At 47.9% G+C, this 19,556-nt stretch overlaps 1 protein-coding gene across 2 annotated transcripts in view; it reads left to right on the forward strand.

Moving 5' to 3' along the window:
* SMG6 (SMG6 nonsense mediated mRNA decay factor) overlaps window positions 1-19,556 on the forward strand; it is an 85,436-nt gene that overhangs the window by 55,065 nt on the left and 10,815 nt on the right. For both annotated transcript variants that reach the window (XM_066634779.1, XM_066634780.1), the window contains exon 13: window positions 18,334-18,510. In XM_066634779.1, the coding sequence (XP_066490876.1) occupies window positions 18,334-18,510 (177 nt within the window). The remainder of the gene's footprint in view (window positions 1-18,333; window positions 18,511-19,556) is intronic.

Below are 19,556 nucleotides of genomic sequence, written 5' to 3' on the forward strand. Positions count from 1 at the left end.
TGGGGTGCAACAAACAGAACACACAGCACTGTTGGCCAGGGAAGGACAAAAGGCCAATATTTATATCAGGCCTGGCCAATCCTCTGGACAATCCTATGTGTCAATCATAGGCAGGAACACTCTTTATCCTCTTTTGCATTGGAGAAGCATTCTGAGGCCTGAGCACACACAATCTGAAATAGCATACTATACTTGTTGCCAGTAGTAAACAGTGAGCTACCCATTGCAGGCCCCCAGAGTCCATCACAGGCTGTCAGGAAGCACTGTGTCCCCTGGGCACGTTGACTCTTCTTGCAGCTTTAGGGACCCAAAGAGAGGAGGCAGGGAGGTAACATCCTAAGCAAATATTTCTTGAGCTCGGCAACAGATGACTTGGGGGAAACAAGCCCAGTGCTGCATTAAGACAAAGGAGAGGAGCCCTGGAGAAAGGCTCAGAGCGTGTGTCAGAATTGGAGGAAAAGGAGGGGGAGACTTAGTGCAAAGAAAGTGGGGTGGGGGGTTGAACTGAGCAATAAATCTTGGGTGTAGAATCCACGGGAAAGGCTCCCACCTGGAAACCTCTGGTGCTGGGGCTGCTGAAGGTTTCTGGGGCGCTACAGATTGCAGAAAGCAACCCTGCTGTCGACCTGCTTAATTGATGTCCATTGGAGCTGGTGCACTGCCAGCTTGTGTTGGCTGCGCTCCAGCGTTCTGTAATTTCGGAGCCAGGTGTGAAACAATTTCTGTTCCGTCTTGTTCCCAAGCACCTACAGAAGCCTCTTGCGTCCCACTGGGGGCTGCAGCCTCCAGGAAGGAAACAGCTGTGCAGGTAGACGTGGAAGGAAATGGCCCAGCAGCGATTGACTACTCCTTACAGCGGGAGGGGGACCTCTGCTGTAGCCGCCTTGAGTCCAGGTGTGATGACATAAAGGTCACTGTCTGCCAGGGGGCACACTTAGTAAGCACCAGGCAAGCAGCCCTTAGAAGGTGTCCCCTTTCACTGTATGGAGAGGGCAGGGGCAGGATTTCTGTTTGGCACATTGAGGAAAGGGCCTCTAGAGACCAGCCTGTCTGTTGTCGTGCTGGCGTCTGAGAACATGTGCCTTATGCTATACTACTCAGATTGACAATCTGAAGTATAGGATTGCACCATTAATTCTGAAATGTGCACTACTTTTGTAGGATAGTTTCTACATTTCAAAATGATGCATATGCAAGTCTTGAGCACTGGAGCACTTGGCTTTTACCTCCAATCCCATTTTTGTGGGTTGAGCAGGTAACTTCAGTCTAGGAAGCCCTTGTCACGCTTTGAACTCTTATTCTGACACTACTGCAATCCCTGATTTGATTTAGCAAATACTACCTTCACAGGACCTCCTACACCCCTCTCCCAGGTGGTTCGTCTGTCCATTCTAGAAAGGTGTCTCCTTTAAAAGATAGAGCAGAGGAGCCTTCCTGGACATTTCCTCATGACTTCACTCGACATGATCTTCCTTTTGAGGAAAAGTTGGAGAAGGTACTCCTGTCCTCAAAGAGTATGTGGACAGTGCAGGAAGAAAGCCTGACCACCTAAATAATTCCTGAAGGAGCACCAGACAGTTTAGCTCTGTTTAAGAGAGCATGAACCTGTTTTATGCATAAGAGCATGAGACCTGGAAGATGATGCCCATTCCAAGGAAGCCTTGCTCCTTCATCCAGTTCCTCCTTCATCTAGTATCAGATGGCCATCCCATTCCTCTGCTCTTCCTCATCGTGCCCGCTCTTGGGATGCTCACCATTTCTTTCCCCTTCCTGAGCACTAGTGTTAAGTTCTGTCATTAGGTTCAGTGTTGCCAGAATATGTTCTAGAAATGAGCACTAAACACAGAGTGAGTGAGATGATACTTTTGACTTGGACAAGCTGCTGTTCAGGTTTTTGAATTGCATGGATCTCCGACAAGCTTTGGCATTCGGAGCAAGCTTAATATAATTACATTAAGGCTGCAGTATTTTGCTGATTTATGAATGTAACCAATCAGTTCCAACCTTGTGGTCCACCAAAAAGTTGCTTCCAATTAATTAGCAGCAGCTTTAAAAAAATGCACACAGTTATCTAAACTGCCTATGGTAGAGGCACCACCATAGGAGAGACATTCCCTTGCTCTCTCACACAGCAAGGAGGGCTTCTAAAATAGCGTCTGCAGCACACGTACAAGTATCCTTCAAAAACAAGTGAAGTGTTTGTTTTTCTTTTCAAATAATTAATTGTATTAAACAATTAATTGGCAAAGGTGACAGCCCTAACAGTACAAGAATGTGAGGTTTGGGTGTCCGAGTTGGATTGACCTGGCAAAAGAGATTGTTGTTCAGGGTGGTTTAAATAAGGCGTATGTGAAACTTCATTCTTGTCAAATTCTGTCCCCTTGAAGTCCATGCTGATGATTCTACTAAACAGGCCCTCCCAAATTTGCCTCACAGTGTGCTGGCATGTCTGATTCAGGCTTCGACTCTGCTCCTGTCTTGTTAGAGCTGTGCCTGCCTGACCAACGCTTCTCGTGTCCGGCTGTGGACAGACTAAGGATCTCCTCTCAAGTGTTTCTTGACAGCCTGGAAAATTCATTAGGGACTCCCAGAGTGCTTGATGAAGTGGTGACGGAGTGGGGTTGGGGAGTTGGCAAACGGGGAAGGATTAGCTGCTCGGAGCAGATCTTAGGGCAGGATCATTGCTCACTTTCCTTTATAGGTCTTTCTTTTGACTGTGTGCAGGACATTCAAGGAACTGACCTTCTTTCCACATATTCAGAGATTTGATGTGGGGGAAAATGCCACATTGCTTGTCTTTTCTCTCTTTCTTCCTACCACTTAAGAGAGAGGCATCCCTTGACTTAGCAGTTGACCAAGAAGCTCCTTCCTATCCAGATTTCAGGACTGTGGGTGGGCAGAGAGGCAGATCAGTTGATGGAACTAGCTTGCCAGGGAGGGCAGTGAAGCGGGGTGGACCAGACCATAAGGATGCTCTGGCTACTCCTAGAAAGGCAGCTGGTTGTACAGAGCAAGCCCTGACGTGTTCGCTTTTTTATTTAAAACCCCTTATGCTGGAGGCAACTGAAGAAAGAGAAGAATCCAGCCAGTCCTACCCCTGCAGAGTGGTTTTGCTCTACAAGTCTTGAGGATTTGCAGCTTAGAAGTGCCATGATTTGGCATTCAGTCCTTCAAAATGAATTCAGGAATATGTCTTCTGCCTTTTGAACTTGAACAGCTAAGAGGGAGCTTGCCCAATCTTAGTGCATTTCTCTGCAGGAATTCTTCTCTGAAAGACACATGAGGTGGTTGTGCTGCCATGGGATTCAAGGAACAGGGCCTTCTTTGCAGTGGCACCCTCATCATGGAATTGCTTGCTGGTTGAGAGTTCTGTCTTCTCAGTAAAGACCTGTAATATAGAACTAATCCTGCACTTGTGTCATATGGTCCCAGAAACACAGTATGTGCAAAGCTCTGTGTGTGGTCAGCTGGGACCTAGCTGAGCTTTTCATCGCCCTCTTCAACTTGGCACTCAGTAGGAGGATGTGAGTGATTTTGGAGGCAAACAAGCAGGGCTGGAGGGAGAAGCTTATTTGCTGATTCCCTTGCAGAGTTCTGCACTTGGATGCCAACTTGGAGATGTATGTGTTGGCTCCTCTTGCAGTGAGAGTACATTTGGCTTCCATATTCAAGAGTTTGCCACTTTTGCAGGCAGACTGTCTTCAATCAATAAGAACGGATTTTCCGTTTCAAACCAAAAGTCATCTAGTCCAGTCAGTTCCTGATGGAAAGTTAACATGGAGGCGGTAGCCTGCCTCTGCTATTTAGGGGTAGATTGGTTTTGAACCTGGGAGTCCTCCTTAGCTTAGCTCCTTGATAGATCTGTTAATTTCTCCAGTCCCTTTCTAAAGTCAAGCTAGTGGCCCTTCATCACATCGTGTGATAGTGAATTCCATATGCACATCACCTCTTTAGGAAGGCCGGGGATTGATGGGATCTTCTAGAACACAGACAAGGGCAGGGCCATCTTCCTTTGGGGAACTTGCAGTTCTCTAAAGGTCAGCATAAGCAAGAAAAAATGGGAAGTTGTGCACCCAGCACCAAACTTCGAATGCCCATCAATCCCATTACCACAAGAGCTTTCTATCTCTCCCCTCCCCTTCGGCAGTCTCACTACTTCCCCATCTTTGGATTGGAGCACCCAGTGGCCTCTTTATAAGCTGTGTCTGGGGAGGAGCTGGCAGCATGCCAGGTGTCATCACTTGCGGCAGTGCCCTGCCATTGGAAGGGGAGAGAGGGAGAGACAGATAAGATCAGCAGCTTGAGGTGATGGCACTGTTTCAAATAAACCAGGCATGACCCAAAGCTTCCACTTCAAATGGGGAATGAAATTGCTTCATCCGTTTGACAGCTTGCTCCATGAAAAGAAATTTATCTTCTCTTAATTGCTTCGGATCCCGAGAGGCTGCATTTAGAAATTCCACGGAGATAATTATATCAAATTAAAAAAATATGTGGCTCTGTGTCGAGTATCCAAGGGCCAGGCAGGGGGCCATGGCCAGAGGTGCCCCACAGCAAGGAGAACCAGTTGAATGTGGGCAGGGTTTGCAATGCTGCTTACTGGAAAAACTGGAACATCCATCCAGGCATCATTGGGGGGGGGGGTCAGCACTGTTTCTGGGGAAATCAGGAAAATCTGTTGACTTGCTTTGGAGGTTGATGTCCAGCTTCCTGCTTGATGATACCTGACTAGTCTTTGGGTGATGTCTTGGTTCTCAGGGTTTTACCTTCTCTGCTCCACCCTACTCATAAGTTTGCTGCCATCCATCTCTCCCAATGCCAGAGTTTCTGCTTAAAACCAGGGCATATGTGTTGGATTGCCTTTGGCTGACTGGCACAACTGACAGTCGCTCTTAGACTGAAGATAGACATGGATGGCCTTAGACATGGCCTGTGGTAGTGGCTGGGGAGTCTTCCATCTTCACCGTTGTTGAACGGATTGCAGGTCATTAATTGGGGTCCCACTTGCTGTTGTGTGGGGCAAGGTTCTCCCCATTCTCGTCTTTGCACTCAGAGCTTTGCAAAGGGAGGGAGAGATTTAAGAACAGGGATAGTTTGAGATGTGTGGAAACTTTCCCAGTGTTAGGAGCAAGTACTAATGACTGTACCAGATCCTTTCCCCCCACCAGAACCATGGAATGATGGAACCTTTTCCGGCTAGTTATCAGTGGCCAGAATATTCTAGTCCCTGGGATTGGGAGACTGCCACCAGTTTCCTGCAAGCATCAGTTCTCACAGATGCACCCAAACTGTGGTTTCCATCCCCGGGGCAGTGAGCCTGTGTTTGAAGGCTGTTTGCTGCCTGTGCCATTTCCCTGAACTTCTGGCAGTTCAGGCCATGGAGAACTGAAGGAACCTCTTCAGAAATTCCAAAGTGGTGAATCACATGACTCGAGCAATGTCTGAGGAGCTGTTGAATCCCAGGATGCCCTTTCCACGAGAGAGCTCTGCTCTGGATCGTTCCCTTGAGGTTAGACCGAGAGAATTGATGGCAGGATCAGAGTTGGAAGCTTTTTGCTGGAATCTGCAACCAAGGACAAACCTACTGTATTTTGAGAGATCCTCGCATTGATATCCTCCACCATCAGCTCTGTCCTTAAGTTACCAGTGCTCATTTACCAAATGTATTTGAAGTTTACCCGGGAGAGGTATTAGCATACTTAGCTGATTTTAAAAAGGAGGAAAGTTAGAGTGAAAAATGTACTATCCAGTTGAAGTGCCCAAGTGCAAGGTAGAAATGAACAGCTGGCAGTGGGAACCTACAGATAAAACTAGAATGCACACTCTTCCCAGTTCTGATCAACTCACTCCCTTCTATTGTTGCCAAGCAGTTAGAAGATCAGGCCTTTATACCCAGGAGAGAACACAGTCTTGTACTACGTACTGTTTCTCACTGAGCTTCACAACCCCCAGATCAGAGTGACAGTTAGTTGCAAGTTAGACTATCCCTGGAAGTCTTTGCTTGATAATACGCAGCCAAGCCTCACAGCAGAGCAATTCAAACTGAAGGTTGATTTTAGCCTGTGGAAGGTGGGAACCATGTTTGTTCCAAACTCATGTGATTGTGGAGGCAGCAGGATAGGACAGAGAACAGAAAAGTGAACTTCTGCCGTGATACCTCTCCAGCCATTGGAGAGTGAGCAGTTTCTCATACAAGTGACAATGAGAAGTGACAATGAGAAGCTCTCTAGTTGCAGAACTGAGAGACGCTGCAGTTAACCTCACGTTCAGAACGTGAAAAATGCCTTGTGGGGTCAGACCAAAGTGAGTCCACCTAGTCCAGCATTCTGTTTCCAGCTGTGGTTAGCCTCATGCTTCAAAACAGGGCAAGAAGAGCTGTGCCCTGCTGTGGCATGTGATGCTCCAGAGCTATTCCATTCCTCTCTGTTGTGGCTTTTGATGGACCCTACCCTGCACTATTTTTTCTGTTCCTTTTAAAGACCCCCCCCCTTATGCAACTGATTATCATAATATCTGGGAGGTACATAAGAAAAACTCTGCTAGATCAGACCAAAGTCTCATCACATCCACAGGGAACCCCAAAAGCAGAGCTAGAAGGCGATAACTCTCCCCTTCTATTGCTCCCACCACCACCACACCCAGCACCTGACATTCTTGGAGATGCTACCTCTGAAGCATAGAAGTTCCACATAGCCATCATGGGTCTAATAGTCATTGCTAAACCCCTTCCTCAATGAACTTGTGTGATCCAAGCCATCTGATGTAATGGCCATCCCCACATCTTGTTGCAGAGAGTTCCATAAGTTAATTGTGCAGTGTGTGAAAAAGTACTTCTTTTGTTCTAAGCTGCCTAACAGTCAATTAGCTGGTTGGCTGCTTGGTTCTAATATTACAAGAGAGGAAGAAAAACTTCTCTCCTCCATGCTGTATATAATTGTAAAAACCTCTGCCATGTCCTCCCCCTCTTAGTTGCCTTTTTTCTAAACTAAAAAAAATCCCACATCTTAGTTTTTCCTCATAGGAAAAAGCACTGGTTCCTGGGGATACCCTACTCCTTACTTTCTTCCATTGTGAGAATTGTTCACTTATTCCAGTTCTCTGCTTCCTTTTTTGTAGCCAGTTACTGGTCCATAAGAGGACCATGACTGCTAAGCTTTCTTGGGAACCTTTCATGAGGGACTTTGTCAAAAGCTTTTGAAAGTCCAAATACATAATATCCACTGGGTCACCCCATCCACATGCTTTGTGACACTCTCTCTCTCTCTCTCTCTCTCTCTCTCTCTCTCTCTCTCTCTCTGAACTCTAGAAGGTTAGTGAGACAGGATGTCCCTTTGCAGAAACCATGATAGTTCTTCCACATGCACATATATCTCTCCTACATCTTCCACCGTGAAGACAGACACAAGTAATTCAGCTTCTCTGCAATATCCCATCCTCCTTTAGCACACCTTTCGCTTCCTTGTCATCTTACAATCCAACTGCCTCTATGGCCAATTTCCTTACTTTACTTAGGGCACAATCCTAACCCCTTATGTCACTGCTTTCCAGCACTGACATAGCAGTGCCAATGGGACATGTGCTGCATCCTGTAGTTGGGTGTCACTCACGGAGGCCTCCTCAAAGTAAGGGAATGTTTGTTCCCTTACCTCAGAGCTGCATTGCCCTTATGTCAGTGCTGGAAAGCACTGACATAAGGGGTTAGGATTGCACCCTTAGTTTATTTAGTGAAAATTTTGATGGTGATGTTACAGCTTTTCGCGATATGTTCCTCCAGCTCTTTTTTTTCCTTGCTTGCTTCACTACCTTTTCTTTTGCCCAGGTTTGTGCATCTTTTTGCTTTCTTCATTGCCATTTTTACCTTTTGTAACCTTCCTTGTTCCTCAGGCTGGCATCCTCTTGGACTTAATGGTACCTGACTTCAATTATTGTGGTTTTCGGTGACCTCTGAGCATTTTGGAGCTTGACTCTCTTGACACTCCCTTTCAACTTCCTAATAACTAGTCCCCTCATATTTTTTTTAGGAGTTTCCCCTTTTGATACTGTGTGACTGTGTTAGACTTTCTTGTTGGGACCTCCAGGCAGCCCTTGCCTGCCTTTAGACCCTGCAATATCAATAAAGTATTTTTAATACTGGAATGGGGGGGGGGAATTTGCATTTGAAAGCAAGAGTCCCTATATGTTGGGGGGGGGGCCTGTGTAGCAGAAGCCCCTTTGATGTCCTTGCCTCACTTGGATTCACATCAAGGAACTTCCCAAGAGAAAGTGATGCCTCTGGCTTGGTGAGGAGATTTGCACCTGGATGCAGGGTACATCCCAGGGTCACCAGGAGGGAACTGTGTGAAAGAGAAAATCTTCCAGCCCAGTGTGAACTTTGTTGAATCAAAACCCCTAACCCGTACTGGAGCACAGGAATCAGGCAGGCTGCTGGGTGGCAGAGAGGGCACGTGATCCGTTTAGAAGGAGCAGAGATCTCTCATGCCTTCATTTCTAGTCTCATTCTGGCAAGAGTCATACTGTACTTGCTTTCTTTGGGCAGGACATACAGAGTCCTGGGAAGCCAGGGAGGTGAAGACATTGTGTCAGTGGGGAAAAAACTCCTTCCAGGCACTTGATCATACCAAGCCCTTTTTCTCTCTGATCTGGGAGGCCCTGAAGTTATTCCTTTTCCAAGAATGCCTTCTAGGCTCTCCAGTATTAATGTTGTTAATGTGCTATAGAAAGTGGCTTTTGATTTGCAGGCAGTTGAAATACTGTTCTTAGCATTACTGGTGAACCTACATAAAACATTCAGGTCTGTATTCTGATCTACCTTTCTCCTAATTTCTGCCTGTCTTTGGCTCTGTTAACTTCAGAAATAGACACACACACAGCACCAGTCTACCTTATCTCTTGCCCCAGAAAGTGAAGATGTGGTGGGAAGCTTGGGCACCTCCTTGGGAGGAAGGCTTTTGGAGAGACCTGGCTGTCTATGGGGCAGAAATTAATAGCCCTGGACCCAGTTGTTATTTCCAGCAACATCCCCACCCCCACTACCCCTAAAAACCCTGGAGCTGCAGCAGGAGGCAAAAGGAAATGTTTAGTTTGCTGCGGAGTTCATTCCCTCTGCTTCATGCTGCAACTTGCTGGCAGTTCTGCTGAGATGCTACCTGGTAATTAATTAGGTGTCACGAAAGACCTGGAGATTGCCCTCCTAGCAAATGCTTCATTTTCGCACTGCTCTGTGCAGAGACAGAGATAGTCTGCTGGAAAAAAAAATTGCTGGGGGAACCCACATTTTCATGTGCTTAACTCGCCACCTTTGCCCTATCCTGCCTGTATCAGCTTGGCTGTCTGGAAAGCTCCTTGTTCTCCCTTCCTATCAGTACTATGTATGGGGTATAGACTTGAGGGAAAACTTTAGATGGATACAGTAGTAGAGGAATCTCCTTCTGGAAACCTTTCTAATCCTGGGATGCTGTAGGCAATGGCTGTCCCAGGCCAGAGGCACTGGACACGATAAGCTCTTGATTGACTCCCAGCATTGCTTTTCATAAGAACAGCCCCACTGGATCAGGCCATAGGCCCATCTAGTCCAGCTTCCTGTATCTCACAGTGGCCCACCAAATACCCCAAGGAGCACCCCAGATAACAAGAGACCTGCATCCTGGTGCCCTCCCTTGCATCTGGCATTCTGACATAACCCATTTCTAAAATCAGGAGGTTGCGCATACACATCATGGCTTGTACCCCGTAATGGATTTTTCCTCCAGAAACTTGTCCAATCCCCTTTTAAAGGCGACCAGGCCAGTCACCATCACCACATCCTGTGGCAAAGAGTTCCACAGACCAAACACACGCTGAGTAAAGAAATATTTTCTTTTGTCTGTTCTAACTCTCCCAACACTCAATTTTAGTGGATGTCCCCGGTTCTGGTGTTTTGTGAGAGTGTTGGAGACATCCATTGGGGATGCGCTTAGGGCACAGGGCTGTTTTGGATTGAGGCAGTGACCTTACCTAGATGATGTGCATGACCCTTTATGATTCAGTGATTTTAACCCACCCACTAGCCAGGCCTGGCCACACAGCTACCAGATATTGCAGCTACAAAACAGAGCCCGAGGCTAACTGTGGTGCAGACCACAGCAATCCCCTAGCTTCTATTTGGCCAATGTGCTTTGATTGTTCATAGAAAGAGAGGTGCATTTTGGGATGGCACGAGGGAATTTGTGGGGGTCGGTGGAATATTCAGCTTCCTGTCATCATGGCAGGTATCTGCAGATCCAAGTGGGGAACGCAGCTGGCAGTACTGGGGGAAATTTGTGTCTCAGTGTGGGAAGACCACGGCTGGAAAAATGCGACTCTTTGCTGGCATCAGACCTGCCTGGAGAGGCAGCCGGTAGATTGAGCCTTGTCTGGAGTGATCCTGCCTGGCCACGGGCAGCGGAATAAAATACGCCCAAGTTGCAGCTGGCCAGCTGTGGCCCGTCCCCATCTCCTTTCTGTTTGGCGGCTTGGAAATGCTGAGCTAACTCTGATCAAGACCTTAGATTGGTGGGGGTGGAATGCCTCTTCTGCTGGGCTCTGTGCAGCTTTTAGATGCCTGTTGAGTGTGGAGTTCCTGCTTTTTGAAATATGGGATGTCCTTTTGAGCCAGAGAGATCCCATCAACCTTTGCTTGAACTCCCAGAGTGAAGCCTCTCCCATTCCTTTCACATCTCCCCCCGGTGCCGCTGCCTCATCAGGTCTCCGCAGTGCTCCTTGGAATCGGCCTGCTCCAATTCCACCAGAACTGGTAATGTCTGGCCAGCAGTTCTGCCAAGAGCTAGATTATGCTGAGAGCGTAATGTGGAGGGTGTGGAGAGGGAGCAAGACTTTCTCCCTCCAATCCTCTCCAGAGGAGCTGGAGAGAGAAGGCTCAAAAGGATGAATCTGTGCCCCAGCCTTCCCAGACGCATTCTGATTGCTTTTTCTTCTTCTTTTTCATCTTTGGCGCTTCTGCAAAGCCCCGAGATGAGGTTTGTAGAAGTCCCAGCCCCCTTGTCCCTTGCAAATGAGCTGCTGCAAACTCCCATGTACCTGTCTAAAAGGGGTCATACAGTGCCTAGATTTGGAGACACTCGCCAAGGCTGGAGCAGCTGTTAGGAACTTCTCAGCATCCTAACAGGAAGTGAAAGCTCTCTTGCTCTCTGCCCTCCTTTTCCCTTGTAAGGGCCCTGGTTGCCACTGACTCTTCCTGTTCTTCTGTGGATGCCTGCAGCTGTTTTCAGCCTTCCACACACACACACGCACGCACGCACGCATGCACGCACACACACACACACACACACACACACCCTTGTAGCTACAGAATTCTGCATTTAGAATAGAATTCAGCAACTTTGAAATTGAGTGTTCATTTAACAAAAAATGTTTCTAGCCCTCAAGACTGCAGAGAGAGTTAGCATGTGTGTTGGCATTTCTCAGTACTATCTCAGGCGTGAGAAAGGCTGAACATGACTTTGTTGGCCTGGTGGCAGAATTCTTTGTTCTTGATTAGCAGAATCTGTTATACTAATAATGTTCTTTTGCATGGCTTCTACAGAAAATTTAGTTTTTGGACTACAACTCTGTAATGATGCGCTTTAATATAGCATGTACAGATGCCTAGTGTCAACATCAAAACACCTTTTGTGGAGGCTACAGTCCTTCTTGCCCATTGTGGGGATTTGCATAGTTAGGACATGTGCCTCATTCCAGAACATGTAACAGAACAAATCCAAACATGTGCATGGGCTGAAGCCACTGTTCTCAGGCCATCCTGTCACCTCTTTGGCAAGCAACCCTGGTGCTTTTCCCTGAAGTGGTGCGGGGTCACCCACCAGGGCTTCCCCCAAGGGTGGCATTTGCCAAAGGGAGCAGCTTGTGGTGTAGAAACATTTGCTGTTGGAAGGAGTGAGTGAGCATGCTGGGCCTCTGCCACTGTGGTTCCTGTGGTGGACTGGCTGACCAGGCTGTGGTGGCATTTTTCTCCTCTTCCATGGTTGAGCCCAGTAAAAAGGAATCAGGACAGTTGGAGAGGCCTGCAGCCACTTAGCTGTATTGCAGTGACCGCTGGGCATTACGCCCTGCCCAGTGAGGGGCCCAATGCAGGTCTATATGTGAATGCGATGAAATGTTCAAGTCAAGCATTTGGGATGTCAGCATGCCAACACAGCTGGGCATCTGGAGAAGGGACTCTTTCCTTATTCTACACTTTTTGCTCTGTCATCCTGTGGAGCTCCAAGTGCTGCTAGATAGGATGGTGATCAAAATACAAGGCAACTTCTGGTGCTTATAAGGTCAGGCTGTGTGTCCTCTGAGCTCATAGCCAAACACTATACCATGGCAGTCCTACTTCTGTGTAAGGAAGAATTGCATTCTGCAACCCCAGCTTGGGGGTTCTCCTGGACTCGTAGCTGCTCCTGGATGTCCAGGTGTTGGCTGTGGCCAGGAGCACCTTTGCTCAGCTTCGACTGGTGCACCAGCTGTGGCTGTACTAGGTGAATCTGGCCACGGTGGTCCATGCCATGGTGACATCAGGATTAATTGTAACACGCTCTAAGTGGGGCTGCTGCTGAAGACAGTCCTGAAGCTACAGCTAGTACAGAATGCGGCAGCTCGTGTAGTTGCTGGAGGTCGGTGGTTTGACTCCGTCACGCTGCTGCTCCGGCAGCTGCACCGGCTGCCAGTTCGTTTCCAGGCTGAATTCAAGGTGCTGGTTTTGACCTTTAAAGCCCTAAATGGCTTGGGACCAGCGTATTTGAGAGACCACCTTCTTCTGTATAGTCCAGTCCATTCTCTGAGGTTATCAGAGGGGACCCTGTTGGTTGTGCCACCATTGAGAGAGGTGAGGGGGATGGCGGCCAGAAACAGGCTCTTCTTGGTGGTGGCACCTTCCCTCCCCTTTGAATTGAGGACAGCTTCCTCATTATTAACTTTCCAGCAGGGCCTGAAGACTTTTTTATTTCGGAATCCTTCGAGGCCTTGTAAGGGCTAGTTTTACAAATTAATGTTTTTTACTATGCGTTTTACTGCTGACTGCTGTGTATTTTATCTAATTGTTTTTATTTTTAATGTTTATTTGTATTTTATTCTGCATTTTAATGTTTTGATTGTTAGCCACCTTGGGTGCCCTTCAGGGAGAAAGGCAGAATATAAATCTAATAAATAAATAAAACCTGTATAAATCATGCAAATTGAACAAATGGCATAATTCTGTGGTGTTTTCTATTTTGTATAATTCTGGTTTTTCTGGTTATGGAAGAGGCAAAGGTACCGATACCACTGGAAATCCCAGCTTCTGAGATTTCAGCAAGTAGCCTTCAAAGGGGTTAGAAACTTTTTTTTTTTTAATGCTAACATTCTCAGGAAGTTGAATACTGTATTTTTTGGGCTCGTGCTCCCACAGAAGTGCAGCATGCGTCAGCCATACCTAAGGGGGCTTATGGGCCACAAAAAACTTCATCCGCTGAAGCAGCCCCTGATGCAGTAGAATGACGGAAAACATGCTAGGTATAATGTGGCTTCTATATGACCAGAGAAACCAAGTAAAGGGGGTGGGCGTGGAAGGCACAGCATGGCAACAAGCTGTTGAAAATATCTGCCTGCTCACCCCTTCAGGGCTGTGGCCCTTTGCATAGATGCTCTCTAGCCTATCACTCCTGTGCTGGTTGTGACTAAATGACCTGAGGACAATTGGCAAGGCTTGTTTCTTTGCAGCCTTCAAAGCACCCTGTGAGGGCACTTGAGGATCAGGCGCATAGAGATCCCTACCAGTTCCTGACACATAGAAGATACTTTTGTGTTTGTGACCAGGGAAGCTTGAACGTTTGTGGTTGAATCCTAGAATTTGCTATAAAATTCTCGTTGACCATGGAAGACAGCCAGGAGCTCCAGGCAAGTTTAGGCTCCATACAGGGTAGCACAGAATTCAGAGAGATTTAAATCTTGCGCACCAGGGCAGCTGCTTGTTCCCGCAGGTGGGTTTTGGCCATAACACTACTTGCTACCCCAGCATGTACAGGTGACTTCTTTCTAGGACTGTCTGGTGGTACTTGATCCTGCCCAGCTGAGTCCAAACACTAGAACCCTGCTAGCTTCCTGACATGCATGGTGACCCACTGGATGCACTGGACTCCCTCAGCCTGTGGTTTCCTGTAATGAAGAACCACTCCCTCCCTCTGGAGCCTACGTGTGCAAGACTGACAGTCTGTTCCTTCAGGGGACTTGGACCAAATAAGGTTCCCAGCTGTATTTCTGTGGATTGTCAAGAGATGCTGCTGGGTAGCACACAGGGCTATTTGTCGCCACTGCCCTGGTCTGCTTCCGTTTGCTAAGAATCAGCTGTATAGCCCACCTTTTGAGATAGATAGCAGCAGGGCCCTATGCAGAGCGACTTGTCAGTGGGGCTGAACCCTTGTCCTCAGGACCATCCTTGGACCAAAAGGGGAGGGGAATTCTGAGCAGCTGCAAGCTGGTTACTTGGGGTGAAGCCAGCCATGCCTGACATTGAACGGGGGATACCAGCCAAGGCGAAGCTGTTGGGTTTTCCCCAGCCTGTCAAATAGTTCAGGAGAATTGGGAGGACAGAGCTCCCTGCCCCAGAAGCTGGGGCTGCCTCTTGCTGCTCCGCAGGGAAGGTTTGCTGTCAATGGCCCAACTGAACCTTGGCTCCCAAGATGTTGGAAAGACTCCCAACTTGTCCTGATGTTTTAATCACCTGTTAAGTGCTCAAAGGAGTCTGCCAGCAAGAGCACTGCTGGCAGCCATTTTCAGCAGCCTGTTGCCAAGAGTGCTCTGGGCCACTTCTTGACACGTGCGCACGCACACCCCCCCCCGCTTCAGAGTCACGCATGAAACCACATCAGCCTGCGGGGTGTCTGCAGCTGCTCTGCTGCCACTGGGCTGCCTCAGTAGGGCAGACTGTATGGGGCAAGCTTGCCCTTTCCCAGCCGTGGGCAGGCGTCAGAATTGACCTGCCTCTCAGTTGCTTGTTAGTCAGGGCATAAAATTAGCAAGTTGTAAAAGTCAGTTGAAGGTGCCAGTAATTAGCAGAGATAAAGGAAAGCTGTAAATCCACCCATTCAGCAAGGTGGTCCTCAGAACCGAGGTGGTCTTAAGCTGCTGAACAGGTGAGCACATAGTCCCAAATTTTGTTGAGTAGCTCCGCCTTCCCCTTCAGTCATGATCAGATTTGCGTGGCACCTTCCCTGGATGGCTGTGTCCCAGACACAGTTTGGTGGCAGTGAGGCAGCACTTTGAGATTGTCCTGTGTCAAGGGAACCCCATGATGGAGGCCCCACTGATGGTTTAAATTTATGACTTGCATAGCACTAATAATTTTCTGCTAGTGTTTATCCTCATCACAGCCTTGCCAGGTAGGCTAGTGCTATAGTGTTTCAGGTCACCCAGTAACTTCAACCCACTTGCATCTAAAAGCCTGAACTCCGACCTCTACTAAATGCTAGGTCCAAATATACATCTCTTTCCAGGTTTGGAAAAACATTCTTAGATGCTTCAAATTCCAAGATGCCAGAATCTGAGCTTTAGGAACCAGTCCTGGGCACAGGAACAGAGGAAAAAGCAGAGATGAATGCTGACCAGCACTAAATTGTTAGGGTGCCTCTCTCTCCTGCAGTTCCAAAGTGGTTTTGAACTGGTTTAATTGTCAAGTAATTGTCTCCAAAGAACCCTGAGGGCTGTAGTTTTGTGAGGGTCTTGAGCAATTTTTGTTAGACATTCCTAGCTCCTTCCCAGAACTATGGTTCCCAGGCTTCTCTTATTGGGTATTGTGAATTTTTAAGCAATCTTGAAACTGGTTTCACTTGGCCAGGTAGACATGACCTGTGCTATTTGGTGACCCAGGATGCTCCTGATCTCTTACCTGGAAGTGGTGCTCAACAGGATAATGAAACCCTTTTCCAAAAAAGATGGCCAGGCCAGGATGCCTCTTTCAGTAGTATTAGATGATAGTAAAGAACTTTACTTAAGCGGGTGTTTTACTTCAAGCTCTTTTACTTCAAGGACACTTATATATCACCCCCCCCTTATTTTTTTGCAACTGCTGCTGTTTTAAAGAAGGTTTTGTGATTTGATTATATTGATCTTATGACAGACAATTGATGGTGCTATTTTGTATGTGGCCTTGACTGCTGCTATTGTAGGACAATATAAAAAACATTATAAAAAATAGGAAATGTGCTGTATAAAAACGACTACGCCTTCAAATCCTTTGCATACTTTATCTCAGTGCTCTTTATTTCATCTCTATTTAACAGACCAGTGTTACAGATGGAAGGCCTGATGCTGAGAGAGGGTGGAACCTTGTGCCATTACTCCTGAACCTTTCCAGCCTGCTGTCTGGATCTCTTTCCCTTGTCTCCCCCTTCTCCAGCTGTTGCACAGGACAGTTGAGGAGTGATCTGTTACAGAGAAAGATTTTGGCCATCTCCTCCCATTATGAATGATTTCTGGCTTCCCATGGAGGTGGGGGCGGGACATACACTCAAAGGGCTCGTGTTGGGGTTCAGGTAGCTGTTGTGTCATGTGCCATGCAACTCCAGTTAGCCTGCAGAGAGGAAGCTGGCAGCTGGTGAGGGAGAGCACATTCACTTCCTATCTTGGGCACCATGGAGTTGCCTCCCACCCAAGTAGCTATGACTCACCATGTGTAGCCTATTGATCTATTATGGGCTGCTGTCTCTTTGACCTCCTGTGAGCTAATGGTGCCAGTTTGCCTCTGGGTGCGCTTCAGAATGCTGGAACCTTTTAACCTTTAAAGCCTTAAATGGTTTAGGACCTGACTACCTGAAAGAACCACCTCCTCCCTATCAGTCCACATGTGTCCTGGGGAGTCCTCTGGGGAGATGCTCCTGTGTGCTCCCTGGTTATCTGAGGTGTGGCTGATGCAGTTGCACAGGAGGGCTTTCCCAGTGTTGGCTCACTACTAGTGGAATTCCCTCCTGCAGGAGGTTCACTGTGGTCTCACCCACTGTTTTAAGCTGAAATCAATATAAATATTTGAGGCCAGGTGTTCAAGGGGCTCTGTATACATCTCAGCAGTCCTTACAAGCAACTTTGCCTACCTTACAGGGTTGCTTGTTGTATCTGCTGTTGCAGATAAGGATAGTTGAGGCTAAGAGAGAGCAGCTTGCTTGGGTTTATGGCTGAGAGGAGAATTGAAGCCACTCGCTTCCTGGCTTACTTTTCTTGGTCTCTCTTGTTGGCTGGCATGAGAGCAGGCAAGCCTGGAAGCTTGCCACAGATTTCTTCATGGGTTTCTCAATTCATCACAGGATTCTTTCCGCCTCATCTGGCTTTAGCGGAAAAATAAATGCCCGCAAGGAAAGGAGTGGGGGAGCCCTTCAGTCAAATCTTGCCATCTCTTTTGCAACATATGAGGAGAAGAGTGGTGAGGAGCAGCTGACTGTCATTTGGGATGGGATGTTCCTCATTTCTTTTCCTACTCTCTTGTCACTTTTCTTCCCTCTTGTCTCCCTATTCCTATTTGAGTAAAGGATTGACAGGAATTTGGGGGTGATGGTAGATACGAAAGAACAACACTGTCAAGTTGCCTGGGGCAGAGGGGTTGATTAAAACCTAAACGAAAAAGAGAGCTTTCTGTCTACTGCTCCACCAATCTAAGTTGTACCTGTGAAAAGGTCGCTATGTTGTGTCTCCTGCACAGTTCAGAGAGTATCACTAAGACTTGAATACATCATGGAGTACCTGCAGGGTCAGAAGGTGCATGGCTTTGCCCAAAATCATCCCTCCCTGTTGAGTGTTGACACTTGCTGTGATCCTTTCTCAACCCATGTCATGTGACCTTGTCCAAAATCCACTTTTCCCATTATAGGGGTTGTCATGGATCTCACGTTGATGTGGCTGAAATTAAAGAACCCACCTGACCTCCCTCTTTGCTATCTCATACTTTCGGGGTGGGGCCCTAGCACAGTCAAAGCTGCAGTGCCTCATCTCTTTGTGGGCAGGCAAGTTGCTGGTCCTTCTGCTCGTATTCTTGCAGAGGGATACTAGATTTCTGAAAGGAGCTGCGGAGATTCAGGCCCATTTGGAAGCTCCTTAATCCCTCATGATAGGGGCAGTAGGTGGAAAGAGAAAGTGCTTCATCACATCATCATGTTCCTGAACAGTAACACTGAAAGCAGCCCAGATCCTAATATGCCATTGCCCAAACCTGCCCATTTATCTGTGTCAGAGGTGGGACTTGAACCCAGGTCTGTTTGTGGTCAGACTGCAGATCTCCTCCCTGTGATTCTCATTAGGCCCGCTGATGCTCTGACCCTGCTTTCTCCTCTCCCCCCTGCCCTCCCTTTGTAGGTTATTGCAGCCGACTGCAAGAGGGTCACGGTGCTGAAGTATTTCCTGGAAGCCCTTTGTGGCCAAGAAGAGCCATTGCTGGCATTCAAGGGTGGAAAGTATGTGTCAGTGGCCCCCGTCCCAGACGCCATGGGAAAGGAAACGGCAAGCCAAGAGGGAAAACAACTGGAAGATCAGGTACCGGGTGGGAAGGGCGCACGCAGTAGGAGCAATTGCCCCAGCGGGGCCTGGGCTGGCCTGTGCTCTCCCTCTATTTATAGCTGGCGGTGGGAGGGAGGGAAAGGGGGTCTACACAGTGTCTCTTAAGTGTGCTGTGCTCATGTGCCCCTTCCTGCCAGTCCCACCCAAGAGCCTTTCTCTCTCACTCTGGTAACAACGATGAGTTCCAGATGCGCTTTGCAAATACGATTGGGGGGGGATAGCTTTAATAATGTGCAGCTCTGGCGCAGCAGGAAGGGGGTGGAGGAGGAGGAGCAGGGGGGATGTTAGGGTTCAGGCTCAGGATCGAGTTTATAGCAGTGGAGCTGGGGCATGGGAGGAGCAGTGCTGAACAGCAGCCTCCAACACACGTACAGGAAGAGGGACTGGTGCTGGCTCTTCTCTCCCCCCCTTCCCTGCCCTCCCTTGCCTCTCTCACATCCTGATGTGATTAAGGAATTTCTCCTCTTGTTTTTCTGCCCCAGCTTGTTCCTGTAGCCCGGGGTTCTCTACAGGCCGTGTGTGTGTGTGTGTGTGTGTGTGTGTGTGTGTGTGTGTGGCGTCCCTGCCAGCCGCTCTGCAGGGCCATGCTTGTCTTGTGTAGGATCTCACAGGAGGTCAGGATAAGCAGGGAAGGGTGGGAGGCATTGAGCCCTGAGGCTGCAGAGTCTGTTCCACTTATTGAGAGGCCTTGGGGTTAGAAGCCACTGTGGATTAGAGCCTCTTTACACATCACATTTCTAGAGGTCTGAGCCGAATATTTTGTGTGTTCCTGTAAAATTGTAACATTCACACATAACGGGCGTTCTGAATGTATGGATTCTGGGTATCTGAGCCAGGGAATTTGGGGTGACTTTTTCCCCTGAAGCGTGCACTCATGCTTGTCATATCCTTTTCTGCATCAACAGGAAGGTTTTATGGGATCCTTGTTGCTATTCTTGAAGGGAGATGGGCAAGCTTGGGGGTGACACTTCCAATGCACTCTGGGAATTGTAGTTCTGTGAGGAGGCTTGAGCTCTCCAGCA

The sequence above is a fragment of the Tiliqua scincoides genome, chromosome 8 (genome assembly GCF_035046505.1).
Source record: "Tiliqua scincoides isolate rTilSci1 chromosome 8, rTilSci1.hap2, whole genome shotgun sequence".
NCBI classification, from domain to species: Eukaryota; Metazoa; Chordata; class Lepidosauria; order Squamata; family Scincidae; genus Tiliqua; species Tiliqua scincoides.